Source organism: Myotis nattereri, assembly GCF_964212035.1.
Source record: "Myotis nattereri genome assembly, chromosome: 13".
Taxonomy (NCBI): Eukaryota; Metazoa; Chordata; class Mammalia; order Chiroptera; family Vespertilionidae; genus Myotis; species Myotis nattereri.
Genome location: NC_138088.1, coordinates 43,121,756 through 43,142,601, shown reverse-complemented (window position 1 = coordinate 43,142,601; position 20,846 = coordinate 43,121,756). Strand labels below are relative to the sequence as shown.

Genomic DNA, 20,846 nt, shown 5'->3' with positions numbered 1-20,846 from the left:
ACGCTGAGGTAGGGGCAAGGTGGGGCTGAGTCTCCTCACTAGTAGGGGGTGCCTGGGCCCTGGGGGGCTGGGGCTCTGGTGGAGTCGGCTCGGTGGGTGCGGGCTGCTGGGGCCTGCGTGCCTGGGGTCCCAACCTCGGAAGGACCAGACGACCCCCACCTTCCCCGCTAGAGCCCAGCCCCCACTCCAGTCCACCTTTGGGGCGGGGCGCACTCGGAAGGCGGGGGCAGTCCGGCTGGCGCGGGTGCGAGGGCTTTTCCCCAGGGTTAGGCAGGAGGCTCTTCCTCCCGCAGAAAACCAGTTTGTCCTTCGTTTCCTTTGCCCAGGCCCTGCGGCGAGGCCTCCTGGCGAAGCGGGCGGCTCCGGGGCTGGCCGCGCTGCAGTCCGCGCTGATTGTGTGTCACAGAACGTGTCCCCGCGCCCAGCGGCGGCCCGGCCCGAGTCCCGCGTCCCGCCCGCTGGTCGGCGCGGGGGCAGCTCGGGCGAGGCCGGGGGGAGCTGGGCGCGCCCTCCTCGGTGCCCTCCGAAGTCCAGGCAGGCGGAGAGGGGCGGGGTCGGTGGGCCCAGCCGGGCAGAGGGTCCCGCCCGAGGCTCCACTAGTCCCGTCCGGCCCGGGGCCGGTGACGCGAAGGGCAGCAGGCGTCCTGGGTGCGGGGGGCGGGGGGGGGGGCTGGGGCGGCGGCCAGGAGGCTGCGAGTCGAGGAGGTCCTCCCTCCCTCGGGGGGGCGGTCAGACAGGGACGATGTGGAGGCCGAAGCTGTCGGCCTGGAGCTTGATGTGGTCCCCGCGGTAACTAGTGGCGGTCATAGGCAGCGGCAGCAGCGGCAGGGGCGGAACCCCGGGGGGCGGCACTATAATAATAAGGGGAACCTGGAAGTTAACACAGGAGAAGAATGGGCTGGGTGAGAGGACAAACAGGAGAACAAAAAGAGGAAAGCAAAGCAAAGACCGCCCGGGGCTCGGGGCTGGAAGACCTGGGCTGGCTGAGGGGCTGGGAGAGCCGCATTCCCTGGGGGGTGGGGGGAGGGGGGACCCCATGGGCGACCACGCCGCCCGACTGCGGACCTTGCCGGGAGGCTGACGCTGGGGCGGCCAGGCCCTTTCAGCGACTAGGAGGGCGAGGAGGGGAAGGGGGCGGGAGGCGCGGGGTCCGCAGGGACGCCGGGCCTCCGTGCTGCACTGGGGCCTGCCCGGCCGGCACCGGAGGTCCGGTGGCTGGAGTGGGGCGCGTGGGGCAGCGGCGGGCGGGCGGCGGGCGGCGGGCGGGCGCGCTGAGCCGCCGGCTGCCGGGTGGCGTACTCACTTAGTAAGGCGGGGTTGCTGAATCTCCAAGCCTCGTTGTAGGCCGTGTACTGGGGGTGGCTGTACGGGTTGCCGGAGAACTCGCTCCCTGCGGGAGGGTGGGGGAGTGGGATCAGACACGCGCAACACCGAGGCGGACCCGATGTTGTCGGCTGTGGGCCAGGCGAAGGCGGAGCAATCCACTGAGACCGCGTGGGGAGAGCCCTGGGTGCGTGTGTACACGGTGGGGGGTGGGGGGGGGATGCGGCAGCACCCACGACCCTCGCACACGGGAGTGGAGAGACCTGCGGGGCGGTGCTCCCCTAGGACACCTCGCGGGGGCGTCTCTGGCACCCGAGAAGGGTTTATTCTGGGTCCAGGCACGCCTACCCCGCTGCGTGGGAGGACAGGGTCTTTTTAGCACAGACTCTGGTTCTCGGAGCCATAGCCCCCCGGGGTGGAAGCGGGGGAGGGTGGCGAAGAAAGGCCCTGGGGACACTTTGTCCCAGAAAGTCCTAAAAATGGCATCTTAGCACTGTGCCCAAGCAAAGGGCTTGGGTTCTGCTGGGAACCCCCCTCCCACCTTTCCCTCCGAGAGACCGGACTTGTGGGGCACGCAGCAGGGGAAGGAGGTGGCGGGCAGCAGGTGGACTGCCTGCCCAGCCGTGAGCGGTGAGCGGTGAGCGGAGGGCCCCGTGGGCTCCCAGCCCGTCGGAAGCTGCTTCACTCCCTCCACGGGAGAAAGGCCACATCTCCGGGTTTCCCCCTCGCCCTTTCTCCTGTGTGATGACCCCAGACTGTTTACAGTGATCCCTAACCGCGGGTTAAGTAGAGGAGAAGGGGCCCCTCTCGGAGAGGGAGCTGGGGTGGGGGTGGGGGATGCAGCCACTGGAAAGCCTGTTTATTGACGAGGAGGGAAAGCATGCGTGCAGCAGGATAATGAGCTTCTGAGCTCAACTGTGACCAAGAGGAACTGAGCTATCTCCTTCCCCATCGCTAATGAAACAAGTGTAATTTCCTCATCAGCACTAGATTCTGTTTAACGACTCCCCCCTTGCCACCACGAGCTCTCTGCGCTCCCCTCATCCCCACCTCCTTACAGACTCCCCCCTCCCTCACCCCACCGCTCCAAGACCTTCTCCAGCCTCCACCAGCTCACTGCTGGGACCTTCCTGGAAGAGTCTCCTTGCTCTCAACACTTCTACTCCCCCTACCCCACATCTGGGTCTCCTCACCCACACCCCTCAGCTCCTCCTACCCAGTTCCTTTAAGTCTCTTCGGCCCCTTTCTACCACACTCTGCAGCAATGCCCTCTTAGCCATGCCCTTCCCCCAACTCTGCTTATCCAGGCTGTCCCTGGATGGACAGTCCAGGAAGGGGGCCCGTCACCCTTTCTACCCACCCTCCTCCCATGAGAGCTGAGCTTCAGGGAAGGGGCACACAAGAAGGCAACCATGGGAGCGGGTGCAGGCCCAGTGAGTCTCACCCTTATTAACCAAGAGTTTTCCGGTGTTTATGCAAATAGGTGCTTCAACTCTCTTTGGCTCCAAGTCTGGCTGCAATCTGAGGTGAGGGGAGCACAATACCAGAGCCTAAGGGCGACCTCTGCCTCTCTGATTCACACAGCCTAACCCAGCTGCGCCCAGCCAGGGGATGGTCTGCACTCTGAGGAGCGAAGAGCCTGGTTCCTCCGAGGACATGTTGGGGTGCTTTAGCTCATTTCTCTGGAGCTAGCCTCTCTGGTTCCTGCCGTAGCCTGTCCCCTGTTCCTCTTTCATTCGGGGTGGGGTAGGTTCCCTCTTCTCTCTAGGGTGGGCTAGGTTCTTAACTCTGGTCTTCCCTGTGGGTTGGTGTGGACCAGGGTGGCTTTGTCTGAGTGACTGACATGTCTCTGGAAATGGTTCTTGGATCCAAGTTTCCATGGAAACCAGGGCAGGCTCTTCCAAGCAGTGTCAGCTGGCTGGGGGTGGGCTGGGGCACTGAGGGTGGAGCTGAGGCTGAGTGCTCCTTGGGCACAGGCTTGAGTGGGTGGGCCTGTGAAGGGGCCATGACATACAGTGGGATGCACACAAGGGGCACTTCTGCAAGCTCCTTCCCTAGGTTGCTTATGAAAGAGGATGAGGGACCAACTGCAGCTCTAGGGAGAGTGAGGGGTAGAATAGCAGTGTTTTGGGGGGAGGGGATGTTGGATCTCTTCCCACCCCCAGCCTCAGCCTAAAGACCACTCAGCAGCTCACCCACAATTTAGTTACCCCCACATAAATTAGGCACTACAGCATTGTCACCTACCAGGCACCATTCCTGCCAGGGTGGAGGTGGGGTAGCTTCCCTGGCCAGTGGGGGGCACGTGAGGGGGGTAACCAGGCAGAGTGGTGCTCGCCATGTCACGACCTGGAAAAACACAAAGGGGAAGGCATGAGGCCTGGCAGAGAGGGGCCTGCCTCTACGCACACCAGGGCACTCCATGGGAAGAGAGCCCTTGGAGAAGAAAGAGCTGTGTGTCGACAGAGATGCATGTGATGAGCAGATCCGGGTGTGCCTTTACAAGTGCATGAGCTCGTGACCTAAATGTCTGTCCTATGATCAGCTGTGTATGCACCTCCACTCTGTGTAGCTCTTTCTCTGTGCATGTATGTGTACATGTTTGCCTTTGCTTGTGTCTCTTTGGAGCCCAAACCCAGATGGAGAAGGGCGGGAGAATGACCGGGCTGTACTCTCCCTTCCCAGCCAGGTCTTCAGCTGTGGTCTCTCCAGTAACCAAATGGATCTCTATGATCTTGCTCATCTCTCTCCTCCCCAACACCCTACCTTTCCTTCAGGTTTGGAAGATACCCCCCACCACCCACATGGGATAATGGGTCTCTCTTTTCCTCTCCAAGAGATGCTGCAGGCGCTGGGCCTGGCCGGTGTGGAGAGCAGGGGGCCAGCCAGTGAGCCACTCTGTTCTTAGAGTTTATGGCATTTAAATGACAGAAAACCATCTCCGAAGTGAATCAGAAGCTTTTGAGCCAACAGTGCAAGTGGATCAGATCAAGTTCCAAAATCTTCATCCCCTCCCCCCCAGCTGATGACATCTGTCCCGAGAGTCCTCTATTAGCTAAAGCCTGGAGAGTGGGAGGCAGGGCTTTCCTTAATGGGAAGGCACATCAAGTCAACATTAGGGAAATACCCATGGTCCACAGACATCTCCTCCTCAACACACCTGCACCTGAGTGAGTGGCCTCCCTGCCTGCCTGTCCCCTTTACCACCATGAAGAGGTCACCACCTCCCTTTGCATTTTTCTCCCTTTGCATTTTAGTATGCTCCAATTGCTAATCATAATAATTTGCCCGCATGCTCAGGCCGGTTTGGCTCAGTGGTGAGAGTGTCAGCCCACGACTGAAGGGTCACTGGTCTGATTCTGGTCAAGGGCAAGTACCTTGGTTTCAGGCTCAATCTCTGGCCCCTTTCAGGGTGCGTGTAGGAAGCAACCAACCGATGTGTCTCTCTTGCATTGATGTTTTTCTCTCTCTGTCTCTCACCCTTCCACTCTCTAAAAACCAATGGAAAAAAATATCCTCAGGTGAGGATTAACAACAACAAAAATTGCCCTCTTTCTTCTCCCACACTTTCATGCCCTAGACCAGTGATGGCGAACCTTTTGAGCTCGGCGTGTCAGCATTTTGAAAAACGCTAACTTAACTCTGGTGCCATGTCACATATAGAAATTTTTGGATATTTGCAACCATAGTAAAACAAAGACTTATATTTTTGATATTTATTTTATATACTTAAATGCCATTTAACAAAGAAAAATCAACCAAAAAAATGAGTTCGCTTGTCACCTCTGACACGCATGTCATAGGTTCGCCATCACTGCCCTAGACACTACTTTCTGCTCTCCTGGGTCCCTTTCATCCTCTCCAAATTCCCTTTATCCTCCTCTTCATCCAATGCCACTCTCCCACTCCAGTGTCTCTGTCCAACCCTGGGAAAGCAAGGTGTGGCTGGAGGAAGTTATGGAACTATGCATATCTGGCCCAGTTCACTTTCACTAATCCTCATCCTCCTAATGTCTATTCCAAAGTCAGTCTCTCTCTCTCTCTCTCTCTCTCTCTCTCTCTCTCTCTCTCTCTCTTTCTCTCTCTCTCTCTCTCTCTCCTTGCCACTCTCACCTTGAAACTGACCTCTCCTCCTACTTTTCTGAGTTTCCTCATCCCCACCTTAACATATCTGAGTGATTCACCTTTCCTACCCTCAGACTACAGAGATACAGTTCAAATTTCTGTATTTCTAGCTTCCTGCTGAACATTTTCATTAGCTGTCCCACTGTCACCTTACACTTGACAGGAATAAAAGCTGATTCACTGTCTCCATTATCAGTTCTACCATCAACTTACTTGAAGACCACGAGACCAAAAATATTGGAGTCTTTCTTGACATGGCCTTTTCCCTCCCCCTCCATATGAAGTCAGTCACCAAGTGTGCCCAGTTCCGCTTAGCAATGTTTGTGACATCTGTCCCTTCTCCATTTCCTCCAACACCTCCATAGCTCAGCTCCTAAGACCTGCCCTTGGTTTGCCACAACCATTTTCTTGCTTATATTCCCCGCCTCTACATTCTTCCCTCTCAGGTCTCTCTCCCAAGTGTGGATGCTTGGCTTGTCCTCATAAAACATTGCTCTCAACACTTCCCTTGTAAAAACCATCATTGATTCTGTGTAGACTACAGTTTGAATCTAAACTCTGCCAGGCTTTCACAGCGTCCAGGTGCTCCTCCCAGCCAGCTTCCTCAGCTCTGATTTGCACCCCTCCTGGTTTAGTTTGACTGTTTTCACTGGCGTGTTGCTGTGAAACTTCTGTGCTTTTGCCATATCATTTTCATCTTCTTACTCATAGCTTCCTTCTCCTTCCAGCTCAAACCCCTACTATTCTACCCTTCAGAGTTTATCTCTCCTAAACTTCTGTAGCGTCTGTGCTCCATGGATGAGCATGTCATTACATTTCATATTATACCAGCCCTGTTGTTTCATATCATGGCTTGCTTCTTCAAGCAGATCATAATCAAACTGAGGGTCCTGTCTTCTGCGCTTTCTTGCACAGCTGAGAAATGGTAGGTGCTCAATAAATACTTGTTAATTTTCTATCATTCTATGCATTTATAGCCAACACAAACAATAGAGGGGGGCTATATTGTTTTTTAATTGTTTCATATTTGTTGGTCTCCTTTGAAGAGGTAAAGGCTGGGACAAATGTAAATGTTTGAATCTGCCCTTTTCTCTAAAAAATAGTTTGAACAGTGGATTATGAGTGTTTACAGGTTAACGAAAGATTAACAGTAAGGGACTCAAATATTGTGACCCAGCTTTCTCATGCAATAGAATAATTTTTCTCTAACCTATCTATTATAGCCAATTTCTTACACTGTAAAACTCAAGAATAAACAGAGTGGAACTATTAAACAAGAGATTGCTTTAGACTCCCAGAGAGATAGCAGAAAGAATCTGTTTGCTTTGTTGTGTGTTTTCTTTCATTGACTTCTATTGTCAATAAATGGTCTACTCCTTCTGACCACCTCTCAGAGAAGTGGACCTGAAATGGACAATGACAGCCATAGCTATCAATTCCTAGAGAGATTAATAATATGACATATATTGGTCAAAAACAGACCAAGACAGCCCTAGTTGATTTGGCTCAGTGGGTAGAGCATCAGCCTTTGGACTGATCAGGTTCCAGGTTCGATTCTGGTCAAGGACATATACCCGGGTTATGGGCTTGATCCCCAGTAGGGGGTGTGCAGGAGACAGCTGATCAATGATTCTCTCTCATCATTGATGTCTCTCTCTCTCTCTCTCTCTCTCTCTCTCTCTCTCTCTCTCTCTCTTCCTCTCTGAAATAAATAAAAACATATTAAAAAAGAAAAAGAAAAAAGGACCAAGACAGAGGAAAGTTAAAGAGAATGTAAAAGATTTAGAAACCCAATTCCTCTTGGTCTTGTGATCGTAATGTATACAAAGCAGCTAGGAAAAGAAGTAGGTTTCTTTCTTAATAAGCAGGAATTTAAATGCATCTGAATTCTGATTTTCAGCTGCATGGTTTCCACAACCTGTCACACATGAACTCCTTGTAATATGTTTTTGTCACACAATCCCGTCCTTAGCCTCAGAGGCTGGATGACTGGAAAGGTGTTTCCAGCTAACCTGGAGGTACACCTCCAGGGTTTTTTGTTTATTTCCACTGGATTTTTTTCTTGCCAACTTTTATTTCCACTGGCTTTTTCTTTTGCCAACTTTCAACATATAGACACTTTGGCATGCTGAAGGTCACCCACAGAACTGTTGTCTGAAAGAGACATTTCTGAATTCTACTTTAAACACAGAATCTATAGAGTGCTATTCAGACTTTTTTTTGTTATTGTTAATCCTCACCTGAGGATATTTTTCCATTGATATTTAGGGAGAGTGGGAGAGAGAGGGAAAGACAGAGAGAAACATCAGTGTGGAAGAAACACATTGATTGGTTGCCTCCTGCATGAGCACCAACCAGGGCCCAGGCCAGGGAGGAGCCCTTGGCTGAAATCAAACCCAGGACCCTTTGGTCCGCAGGCCAATGCTCTATCCACTGAGCTAAATTGGCTAGGGCCAGACTTTTTTTTAATAGTCAAGTTGTCACTTTATTTTTTTTTTCTTAAAATGAACTTTAAAAAAATTTAAGTAATATTGGTTTATAACATTATCTAAGTTTCAGGTGTACAATATTATCATTCAATATCTTTATTTATTTGAAGAACACAAAAACACCTATTCAAAAAGATATATGTGCTTCTATGCTCATTGCAGCATTATTTATAAGATATGGAAACAACCCAAGTGTTCATTGACTGATGAAGGGATAAAAAAGATGTGGTATATATACCATGGAATACTACTCAGCCATACAAAAAGATGAAATATTGTCATTTGTGACAACATGGCTGGGCCTCAGGGGTATTATGCTAAGTGAAGTAAGTCAGGCAAAAAAGGGCAAAAATTGTATGACCTCACTCGTATGTAGACTATAAAACAAAAGAAGAAACAAGTGAACAAACAAAACAAAAATCAACTCATAGATACAGATAGCTTGGTGGTTATCAGACATTTTAGAATGTGCGAGAAGAAACCCATGATGAGGTAAAACATGCACGCTTCCGGATGGTCAGCATACAGCTGTGCTGCTGCTGCTCCAGATTCTGGAACATCAGTATCACCACAAAGAGGTGCCCGTTCAGGACGCCTAAGCCAACAAAGGTGCAAGCTACTGCATACAAAGCACTCTCTATGGCTTCATTAGTACACAGGTGACACCTGAAGAGCAGGAAAACATTGACCAAACTCTTGCCGGAGCCATATATTCTCCCAGAACACCATTGTCAATAATGGAAAACACATACTGCAGGAAGTTTTCAAATTACGAAGACTGTCATACCATTTGCCCAGCAGCATTCTTTGAGCAAGCCTCTTTTAGTGAGAGAATATGAATGGGTAATGGAATCAGTGCAAGGAAGAATCGACAGAGCGCTGGGTCTTGTGTTACTACAGACAGATGGACAAATGGGAGTGGAGACAAACTCTAAAACTGTAAGACAGCACAGCCACCTCCTTAAACAAGCAAAAGCTTAGAAAGAGAGAAAAAAACCCCAGCTACACAGCAAAATACATCAGTTATAAAATATGTGCCATCCAACAGGAGATAGGAAGCAGTAAAGCATTTGCTTTGCTCACTGACAATGCCAGTAACATAAAAACAGCACCAAGAATCACAAATGGATAAAATGCCACATATTACAAGGGGATGGACATTTCATGTTGGAGACTTGCTTCCTAAGATTATAGTTTTAAAGATGGAAGAGCCTTTGAGATGATCAGTCTAACTTGCTTGTTTTAAAGTTGAGAAAATGGAGGCATACAGAGCCAGAATGACTTTCCTCTGGCTCCAGAGCTAGTATATGACAGAGCCAAAGTGTGAAGCCACGTCTGTACCACACTACCTTGTAAAGGTGACATGAAGCCAGGTACTCCCAAAAGAGCCAAAGGAAAGGAAAAGAAGCCATCCAACCAGCAAAATCTCATATTGCCACGGCCATCGTTAAGATGAGACAAGGAAAAGGAGGACACAAAGAATAAAATACTGACACTGAAAGTCTGTAGTAAAGCTCCGTGGGGTGGAGTATTAATCTCCTTTGAGAGTTTTCTAAAAAACAAAGAGGCTCTTCAAGAAACAGTAGTAGTTGAGTCTCTTAAAGTACCCAGAAGTGTTAGAAGCACTGTACTTGATGAGGATGCCTTCTCAGTTCAACTGCAGAAGTCCCTGAAGATTCTAAAGCCAATTTCTACAGCAATCACTGCATCCGAATCAGACAGTGCACTTTTGTCAGGCATTCCCTACCAAATGGGCCAGATCGAATCAACTGTTTTGGAGAGAATCTAAGTGAAGTTGCTCTTACAAGTACAGAGAAAAGCAAAATGAAAGACCGTTAAGAAATTGGAAAATTTCAGTCAAGAGATAACTTATGCTATTTCATCTAAGATTCAGGGCAGACTTGTGTTTCTTCTTGTACCTAGGCTAGCCAGCATTCATTGAGCACCTACTATATGCTAGGCACTGTCCTAAATATTTTCTGTGTATTATCTCATTTAATGCTCATATCAACCTATGACAGCGGTTCTCAACCTGTGGGTCGCGGCCCCTTTGGGGGTCGAACGACCCTTTCACAGGGGTCGCCTAAGACCATCAGAAAACACATATGTAATTACATATTGTTTTTGTGATTAATCACTATGCTTTAATTATGTTCAATTTGTAACAATGAAATTGGGGGTCACCACAACATGAGGAACTGTATTAAAGGGTTGCGGCATTAGGAAGGTTGAGAACCACTGACCTATGATGTTGATCTGTTTTTAATCACCATTTTATAGACGAGAAATGGAAACTCGGAGGCGCTAAGTGTTATGTTCAAGATTTCACAGCTAGTACATGGCAGAACCTGGACTACAGAACAAACAGTATACTTGGGTGATTCTAGAACAGCCGTGGGCAAACTACGGCCCGCGGGCCGGAAGCCCGTTTGAAATGAATAAAACTATTGAAAAAAAAAGACCGTACCCTTTTATGTAATGATGTTTACTTTGAATTTATATTAGTTCACACAAACACTCCATCCATGCTTTTGTTCCGGCCCTCCGGTCCAGTTTAAGAACCCATTGTGGCCCTCGAGTCAAAAGTTTGCCCACCCCTGTTCTAGAATGACAGTCTCAAATATTGTAGACCCTGGAAATACATACTAGTAGCTATTTGGTCCAGGTAATTAACCTGAGATTATGCTGAGCAAATTCTTCCTATAACAGAACATCTTGTCACTTATTGTTTCTTGCATGTTTCAGGTTCTTCCATTTTCCACAACAAGGATTCACTGATCCTGTAGGACTCCAGTGACGTGCTTTGGGGAGTCCCGTATAGTCATACATTAAATGTTTCTATATAAATAATATCTAGATGGCTTTTAGCATAGTCTCAAAAGTATTCATGACCCAAAGATTAATAATCAGTATTTATAAAAGACCAAAAGAACCTCTATTCTTTGGTGTAGGAAAGGCACTGATTTGTTTGAAGCCACTTGAACTGTACTGATAAACAACATCATACAAAGAACAGCAAAATAACACGTGAAGAAGCAGAGAAGCTTCTCTCAAGTAAAAAAAAATGTCAGCATTTAGAAGACCAAGGAAATGATAAAGAGGAAGCTGCCAAAGCAGAGGGATGCTTCGGCTCAGTGATGGCTCAGACAGCAAGACTTATTAGACATAGATTTATGCAGCAAAAGTTATATTCGATGAGTTTAGAGATGCTTTTCCTCAGCATCTTTCTCTGAAAATGAGCACTTTTGCTCTCCACTTGACACTATGGAGGACCCTAAGGCCAGAAAGCATGACTCTTGTTTTACTAACCTATCCTCAAGTTTGCCTGCTCCTCATAAGGTAGTGAAAACGAAGACATTAGATTGCTTCAAGGTTGGTAGTCTGTGGCTGCATTGGACACAAGCATTTATACTGCTTCCAAGAATACACAGTTATTAGATTGGTAATTGCTGCCTAAATATACCATATACTTACATTTACTATACCAGTTATGATCACATGACCAATCCAAATTACATAATGCACTAACGTAACAAACTTTAAGTCTGTAAAAGATGCTTTAAAAGGAGAGGGAATGCCAGGCCGCTGTGGCTCAGTGGTTGAGTGTCAACCTATGAACCAAGAGGTCATGGTTCGATTCCTGGTTAGGGTATATGCTCTGGTTGGGGACTCGATCCCTAGTAGGGGTGTGCAGGAGGCAGCCAATCAATGATTCTCTCTCATCCTTGATGTTGCTATCTCTCTCCCTCTCCCTTCCTCTCTGAAATCAATAATATATTTAAAAAATAAAATAAAAGGGGAGGGAAAGAGTTTTTTAAAGAATATTTCATTTTGTTTCTTATTTCCCAGGTTTTCAAGTCCTTCCACCGGTGTGAGGTTCCCCAGCCCCAGCCAGTCTTGGCTCCCCAGCTCCTCATCCAGAGACTTGTCTTTTCTGGGTTCCAGCAGAGGGGGCTGTGCCTGCAGCTCAGAGTGGCTGCTCTCCTAGCTGATCTTGCTTCCCACAGACAGTTCGACCTTAATTTAGTCCCTGGTGTATCCTAGGCAGGGATGCTGCCCAGATCTGTATTGACTCAGTGAGGGCTTCCCCTTCACAGCCAATGGGCTGGACCAACCAGGCATGCGGTTCACACCCCTTCTCCTCACAGCACATGGCCTTCATCTGGGCCATGGTAGTCTGCTGGCCCAGGACCCCACAAGAGGACGCTTGCTTCTAACTCAGCTGGACTATGGATGGACCTGCAGCCTCAGCACCCTAGTATAAGGCTAGGGAGTATTGGGAGAGTCACATTTTCCGAGGGCTGATAGGGAACTTGGTTACCTTCTAGTCTAACGCCCTCATTTTACAGAAGGAACTGAGGCTCAGAGTTGGGAAGACATCCCAGCCCTCTCATTTCACTCCCCACACTGCCTTCTCTGGCTCCATTAGCAAATCGCCAATGAAGACTGGAGCTGGGCAGGCGCTTGCTTTCTAGAAGGCTGGGGCCCAGGCTCACTGATGGGCTCAGAGCAAGAGACACCCTCGTGCTGGGTGGGCAGAGGTTAAGCCTGTTTGCACAGTCTCCCGATACTCCAGCTCTGCCAGTTCCTCTCTGGCTTTATTTTGTTCTCTGAGAGCACTGAATTGTCAGCTCTAATCCTTCCGAAAGCGCAGCGTTTTTCAGGCGCTCTGTGTAAGTGAAACCCTAATCCCAAGGAAAACGGCCACTTAAGCTGCTGGAGCATTAGGCTGCTCTCTGAGCCTGCCCGGGATTTCCTCCCTCCCGCCTGCCAGCCCAGCCACCACCTGGGAGGAGAGGGGAGGATTCCAGTCTGAAGGCGAGCAAAGCCCTCTCAGAAGCAACAATAGTGGCAGGGCTTGCCTCCCAAAGCTCAGGTTGAAATGTGTTTGTCCTGAGGCTACAGCTAATGTGGGGGAAGGAAGGATTCTGATCACCCTGGGGAGACAGTGGGGGAGGAGGGGTCTTCCCATCACCTTGGGGGTTAGCTGGCTCTTTGAGGGAAACAAGCTTTCAGGTCTTGCCTAGGTGGCTTTGAGGCACCAGGACATTGCTAAGAACTTTGGTTCCCATGCATACCGGTAATATTCATTGGAAAACCACTATTTAGGCTTTCTGGTCATTTAGAAAAGGTTGGGTTGATTGACTTGACTTTTACTTAGCCAACCTTTTCTTCATAGGAAGTGCCAAATAATGGAGTAAACAAGCTTAGTGCTGGGAGATTCCCCCTTTGGAGAACTCTCCTTTGGGACACCTCAAGCATCTCTAAACATCTGCAGCAGCCTAAACACTCCCTATAATCTAACGAATCATGAAAGCAGTGCCCAGCATTTTCTACTAGGTAATCCTTTGTTGGCCTGAGTTGGCTACTATATGCACTTGAAAAAAAGATCAATGATTTCTTGAAAATAGTTTGAATCAAATTTAAACTGGCCCCTCTCCCTGATCTCTAAATGAATTGGTGAAACTATGCTATGGAGGACCAAGCACAGTCCATTTGGCATGGTCAGCCCTTGGGTCTCATGGATGGAGGGGAAAGATGAACCGAAGAGTCAAGAAGAGAGGCCCAAAGTAATGGGCCAAATTTGAACTCAGCTTAGAACACCATAGAATTACATCTGTGCTGAGATGCCTGGGAGCCCTTCATACCTCCCTATGACTCTCCTCCCCTCTGCAGCTCCATTAGCAGCCCCTTGTGCTTCTGCCCAAGGCACCCTCCTGGGAAAGGCAGCTGAATAGGAAGGCCGGTGGGCACAGGCACTGGGCATGGGATTGGAGCTGGAGACAGGGGTGGTACAGGTTTTGTACTGCTCCAATTTACCTGACTCTCCCTTCCTAGAGTAGATTAATGCCTCTTATTTTCAACATTCTTTCCCTCTAGAGGTGCATGAGATAAAGGAGGAAGAAAAAGAGCCCTGATCCAATGACTCCCTAGGCTGCAGGCCCAGGGCACCTGCATTATCTGTCAATGTCTCATTGCTATGGAAATGCCCCCATAATTAAATCAGAGATGAGGTCTGGTGGCTGGAGGTCCTTGGGGATGTGGCTGGAGGCCTCAAAGATGTTTGGAGGAAGCTAGCTACTTTCCACTGGGCCTTTTCAGTTTAAATGAAGGGTCCAGGGCCTGAGGGTGCTGAGGAGAAACCCTCTGGCTTGGTTCTGCCTCCACAGGAAAGGGCTCTCTGACTTGCCGCATGTTGGTGTTGCCCTAGTCTCCTCTCAAGGTTGGAGAGGAACCCTGATGTCTGTGCTCTAAATTCCTCTTGCTAATCGGGCTTTGGGCTGATAGACAAGACTAGGAGACTCCCAGCCTCCTCCAAAAACATTTCTCAGCCTTTATTGCCCTCTCCTCCCCTGAGGGGCTGGCCAAGGGCTGAGCTGTTTGTTTTATGGAGGGAAATGCAGTCACATTGGAAGGGGGTTGCTAACTACAGGAAAGAGGCCGTTCCTGAACTCCCTGAGTAGGAGGAGAGTTTCCCAGGGTCCACACTTCTGTCTGCTAAAAGGCCACTTTGCTGACCACCCCAGATGTGGGCACGGAGTCTGAGCTTCTGAGGGTTCGCAACCCTTTCTCAGAAGCTGAGCTCACACTGCTCTCCCAGGCTTCCAGGCCCTGGGGCCCAGCCCTTGCTTTTCTTTGAACTTTGCCTGACTGGGCTCTCCACCTCTGCTCAAACCAGCATCTCCCTCTCCCTGCTTCGGGCAGCAACTACATCACCTCCTGGTTCTTAGCTATGGATTCCTTCAGAGCTGCAGTCTCTCTCTAGGCATCCAGAGAAGTCTCTTCCAAGCACTTGAATAAAACTACCTTCTTCCCACCAGCGTGGGGAAGCTAAGAAGGCTCCCATACCACTGGGGAGGAATGCACTGCCCTTGGCATTATTTCCAATGTTCAGACATTTTCCCCAAGAAAATAGAAGATTCTCTGCTGAGACTTCGCTGTCTGGAAGCTTGGCTGCTAAGCAGGGGACAGACTTTACTTGAAAGGCTAGTTGAGGTTCATCCCTTTCCAAAACAATAAGCTATAGGTGTGATCTTCATTTTTTTTAATCCTTTATTATCTCCATATCTCACAATTTGCTGAGCAGTGGTGGGGAAGGGGAAGTAGGATCCAAATCTGTGATATTCACAAAACTATATTTCTCTTATCTTTTTTAGAATATTAAATATGCTTAACGTATAGTTGCTTTGCATTGATCTATGCCAGTGATGGCGAACCTATGACATGCGTGTCAGAGGTGACACGTGAACTCATTTTTTTGGTTGATTTTTCTTTGTTAAATAGCATTTAGGTATATAAAATAAATATCAAAAATATAAGTCTTTGTTTTACTATGGTTGCAAATATCCAAAAATTTCTATATGTGACACGGCACCAGAGTTAAGTTCGGGTTTTTCAAAATGCTGACACGCCGAGCTCAAAAGGTTCGCCATCACTGGGCTATGCTCTCCAGTGCTAGGGGGTATTAATTGTCCTAATTATCGCTTCTGTGAACTTTCCTCCTGATAGTGTGTGTTGATATGAGGTGTGTAATTTTTTATAGTGAGCTCATCTTTACTGGTGGATTTTTTTTCCCTGTGGGAGTCCCAGGTGCCCTGGGTTGGGGAATGTCTCTGCAGAAAAAGTTTGCCCTTGTTCAACCCCAGCCTCCAGTATGATACCAACAGGTTCTCACATACTGCTCTGGCTTTGAGTTTCCCTCTATTTCTGGTAGCAGAGAGTGAGGTTTGGTCATGTGTAAACAATTCTTGTTATATTTTACCCAGCTGCGTTTTGGTGAGTTTCACCTTCCTTGCTTCTGGAACTCAAGTCTCACTCCTCCATTACCTCTCTGGGACTAAGATGAAGTGGTGAGAACTACATTTGCATGAAGCTTTCCCAGTGCGTGACAGTGATGCACACTACAGGCCAGTGACGGCCGCTCAGTGCAATAGCTCGGGAGACCGGTGTATTCCTCAGCTTCTAGAGCAGTGATGGCGAGCCTTTTGAGCTCGGCGTGTCAGCATTTTGAAAAACCCTAACTTAACTCTGGTGCCGTGTCACATATAGAATTTTTTTGATATTTGCAACCGTAGTAAAACAAAGACTTATATTTTTGATATTTATTTTATATATTTAAATGCCATTTAACAAAGAAAAATCAACCAAAAAAATGAGTTCGCGTGTCATAGGTTCGCCATCACTGTTCTAGAGTGAGCAGGCAGAGGCTCTGCACAGCCCTAACGCTCTCCAGCACCATCTCATTCCATTCAGCTCCACCTTCGGGGTGGACTTTCCCCAGGCCAAGCGACTCTCTAAATGCTCAGAAGCATCTCCAAGGGACTCTGGGAATCCTGAAACTAGTACTCATCTTCTCCCAGATCAACATTAATGCCAGTGTCCCTTCATGTTCCTCTGTGGCTGCAGACCTGACCAGGCACAGGAAGGGAGGGTTCAAGGTGAGAAGGGCATAGGGAAGAGGGGCTCTTTCTACCAGTGATGAGAGACTTGAAGGAATGAAGGCACTAATTCACAGCTGGAGCCAGAGTCCTCACTGAAGAGGCCCTGATCCCGAGGCCCCTGGGACCACTGAGGGGTTGATGGCGGCTCCCTGTGGGGTCCTTTGGAAGAATAAGAAGTTAGAAGACGGTACCAGCCACAGCCAGCCAACCTGAGGAAGCCTGGGGCCAGAGTGCCCCCAACCTAGCTGGTCCCTTTTTTCTTATCACTTAGGAGCGACTCGGCTCCGTTCCAGATCAGCAGCCTAGAGCAGTGGGCTGGAGAGAAGAGGTGCCGCTGAGCTAGAGCAGCCCAGCGGCGGAAGGGAAAGTGGGTGATAAATTTAAATAACCAGCTTGACTTGGCAGCTTGCTGAGTTGTGATGCAGTGAAATTAAAATCTCGGCAGAACTTGCAAACACTACCCAGAAAAATCGGTCTCTCTCCTTGGTTCCATGGTGGAAGGTGGGGAGGGGAGGCTATCGGGCCGAGCCCCGGCCTCTGGCAGCCGCCCTTGCCTGCAATGTGATTAGCTGTGTCCTGGCCCACTGGGCCCCACTCTCCCCTCCACACAATAGGCCACGCTCCTCTCTCCTCTCATTCCTGACCTTGTGGAACAGCTGTATCAAGTGGCTGGTGAAGTTTGAAATCAGCTTCCAGTGCCAGGAGGTGGCAGGAATATCAATAAGGTCGGCTCCTCACGTCAGGCTAGGGCATTCCGGGCTGGCTTCCTCAGGACTCATCCCCGGAGGCTGCAGCTTCAGCTGCCTGTCCCCAGGGAAGATGAGCTGGGCGCCTGAGACGTGGGGAATGAAGAGGGCTCCTTGAACTGGTACGCCTAAGCCAGGCTGTAGGCACAGGATGCCCCCCGCCCGCTCACACTGAGCACACACCTGGCCAGACACCTACCTGAAAGGGCCTCCCTTTTCTTCCTCCACCAAAGCCCTTCATATTCACCAACAAAGTCAGCTTTTCAAGAATCTTGGGAAGGAATTTCTACAAATACATCACAGCCTCTCCCAGATCCCAGCCATGCTTGGAGCCTGGTTCTCCCAGATGCCCACATCTTTCTAGAGAACTGTGTGTCTGCTCTCCTGGCATCACTGCTCACTGCTCCCCACAAAGTCCTGGCCTGAAGGCCGATCTGCTGGACCCACTCCTGAGATGGCCCATGAAATCTCTGGGCACTGCCCTGTTTCTCACCTTGACAGTACCTTCAGCAAATTCTGTTTGTCCCCATAATAAACACATCATGAATCATTCATCTTTAATAGATTATGCAAATTAGGAGGACATAAAATCAACGAAGATCAATAACTGCAGCCGTTTAATTGCCAGCAAAAACATTTTAAGAATGAGGAGCCCTTTCTCGGGTAATGGCACCATTCATCCAAACACTGGATCTTGGCCTAAGTGTAGAAAAATCATTCCCTGCCCCCATCCCCTTCTACTTCCCCTCCCCCACATCTCCACACACTTCTCTCTTTTTGGTAATTTCCAGTTTCTGAGCGAGTTTCCCCGTCATTACCACTGGTGAACAGCTCCGAATGTTAATGGTTCTGCTTTTGTTACTCCTCGCTTGATTGAAATGTCGCATACAGATTGAGATGTTAGTGCTAACTTGCCACCTGGGAATGTCAAGCTGGGTCTGAAATGAACTTTTCTCACACTTGGATCCAGATGGATCAGCCGGAGATGTTCCCAGGCTGGGCTGGGACTGTTCCAGGGCAATGGGGGGGTGGGGGGTGGGGGGGAGGCAGGCCGGGGAGGCTCAAGGTGGAGGGACTTTTCTCCACTAGCCCCAAGTTTTCCTGCAGCAGGAGCCCTGCCCCCAAGTTCCATCTCTCCAGCCCAGGAAACACCTGCCTTCAGGACTGTGGCCCTGAGCCCAGGGGAGCACAGCTGGGATTAGAGAAAAGTCTTCTGGGCTCTGTTTCACCAGTTACCTAGGGTGGCCCCAATGGGAAGTGACACTGTAACTCTCAGCAGATCAGGAAAAAGGTGGGCTGGCCTGGGCCATCTCCCTGCCGAGGGTCACAATACCCAGCAGCTCAAAGAGCTTCCAAGTTGAGCTACGGAGAGCTCATGCCAAGTGTCAGTTGATAATAGGCTGTGTCCTGATCCAGCTAAGACTGTCACTTTCAAAAGCCTGATCTAACAGTTCTCTGACACTTCCGGAACTCAACCTCTGATTGTCTAGCCACAGAGCTCAACACTGTCCAGGCTGGAAACGTTGCACCAGGACACCGCTTGAGGGAAACCAAACAACAGGGCTCTCCCAGCCTCCCAGGTGGTGGCTGGGTGGACACCTGCTGCCCATCTCAGGCCTGAGCCATACTCAGATCACCTCCAAGTCAGAACCAGGGCCCTGTCTTACAGCGAGCGGGGCCAGGCCTGCTCCTGGTCTTGCCACTGGCTGTGACGCTGGACGCTTGCCACCCTGCTGCCAGGTCCCCAGGCCGCCTCCACTCGCCTCGGCTCAGCAGGTAACGCCTCAGTGTCTCCCAATCCCCACCGAGACCCTTCTCAATCATTCTGTCTCCCAAGGAACAAACGGCACATTGCCTTTAGTGGCTCCAGAATAATTAGGTGAATTTTAATAACACCTCAATGTGTGTCTCTCCCACTTGGGCACTTCCCTGGCCTGGAAACCCTTCTGCAGTGCCAGGCGCCTTCCGCAGCCGACAGCTCTGAGGTCTAGCGTTCATCGGCTGGCCCTCACCGCGCCACATCCCCGCCTTCTTTCGCTCCAGCTGCCTCTGCTGACCCTAGTCCGTGGGAGCACCCAGATTATGTGACCCTGCATGGCCTGTGGGACAGGCCCCACCTCTCTGGCCTTGGATCAAGCCTTGGTCTCTGTGATTTCTCTGGGAAGCCGGGAAAGCACTGGGATAATTGTGCTTTTCTATAACCAGAGAGCTGGATGCCATGTCCTAAGCCACAGCCACCCAGGCTGCCCAGTGGGAGAGGCAAACAGGTTCCCAACAGCCCTGGGGACCTAAGAGCATGGAGGCTGGACCCTGGGCACTGATGCTCCCTCCTGCCAGCCTGGCCTATTTACTCTCTGCCTTCTCCTGCGTAAATCCTAGTTAGAGGCTTATAATGCTGGGCACCTCGGTGGAGGCAAGAATAAAGGCAAAGAGAGAGGAAAGAGGGTTGGCAGAAAGAGCCAGCAATGACCCCCTTTCCGGGGGGAAGCACACAGAGACCCTACCCACAGTTTCTTATCCGCACATCTGCACACATCCAATCGGGAAGCACCTGGATTTGGGAGCCTCACTCTCTCTGCAGATATGGCAGGAGGCCTTCTTGTCCCCCTGGGCCCCAGACGGCATGAGCTGAGGAGCTCCCACTGAAAGCCGTGCTCCCACCCTCCTGGAAGCCCTCTTACCGGTCACAACGGGGTATGTCTGCGTGCCTGACACGTTGCTGCCCAGCTCGGGGTTGGTGGATGCAGATAGACTCGACTTGACTTCATCAAGCCCAGGGGTCAGGGCTGGGAGGGAGTACTCGTTCCCCTGGGAGGAGAGAGAAAAGCGACAGCTCTCTATTGATGCACACACTCGGAGGAAGAGCTCAGTGTGCAGATGGGGAGGAGGACCGGGGAGCCCTCCCAGATGGGGTGGAAGGAGATGGCCAGGGAGAGGGAGGGAGGATGGGCGGGGCGGGCTGGAGGATGATGGAGAGTTTGTATGGGTGGATGCAGACCTGACTGGGAAGCTGAGGTCAGCCTATACATTATCGGTCGTTATCCCAGCACCCTCAATATTGTTGTAGCAGCTCTTCCTAGGAAGCCCCAAGGGTGGAGTATAGCACTGAGGACCCCCTGCTGAGAGGCAAGGGGTGTTTTAAGGTCCCCCTGGGGTGGGGAGCCTTGGGGAGGAGGGGTGGACCATGACATGATGGCAGAAGGGCCTAGTGGGGCCTCCAGCCTGGCACTGCTGGGCTGGCTGCTCGGGTGCTGGCGCCCCCTTTTTAAAAAACAAACAAAGACAGCCCCATGGGCCCCTCGCTCTCTGCCTGTGCACTGGGGTATGAAATTGGGGAGGGGGAGAGTCCACATGGCTAACAGAAGGGTGGGAGGGGGCCAGTCATTGACTCTGAAAGGGTGTCCTGCCCGAAACACTCGGGTAATTGCCTTTTTATTGCAGCCACCGCCAAGCCAGACCCCAGAGCTGGGCAGGCCAGGAGCCTGCACAAAGCAGGAAAAGTTGCTCTGATTAATATTACGTTAAATTAAAACTGATTTTCTGCTCTTTCGGGTCCGTTTTTTTCCCTTCCGCTTCCTGGCCCCCCCCCCAGAGGACCCCCTCCCCTCCCTGGCTGGACGGGATTGCCTCGTCATTTCCAATTCCTTCTCGTATTGATCTTCCTGTAGAAATCAGTTTTGTAATTAGCTGCAAATTAGGCCTTCTACTGGGGGTGAAGCTGC

At 50.3% G+C, this 20,846-nt stretch overlaps 1 protein-coding gene across 9 annotated transcripts in view; it reads right to left on the bottom strand.

Moving 5' to 3' along the window:
- Nucleotides 1-729: 729 nt before the first annotated feature.
- The window catches only part of PAX2 (paired box 2), a gene marked incomplete at both ends in the record, with an annotated part of 79,267 nt that continues 59,150 nt past the window's right edge, over nt 730-20,846 (bottom strand). For 4 of the 9 annotated variants that reach the window (XM_081104959.1, XM_081104960.1, XM_081104952.1 and 1 more), the window contains 4 exons: nt 794-870; nt 1,304-1,390; nt 3,571-3,672; nt 19,806-19,932. In XM_081104959.1, coding sequence (XP_080961085.1) covers nt 794-870; nt 1,304-1,390; nt 3,571-3,672; nt 19,806-19,932 — 393 coding nt within the window. Of the gene's footprint in view, nt 871-1,303; nt 1,391-3,570; nt 3,673-19,805; nt 19,933-20,846 lie in introns of all 9 variants that reach the window. The other 5 variants (XM_081104956.1, XM_081104957.1, XM_081104958.1 and 2 more) reach the window with 3 other exon arrangements.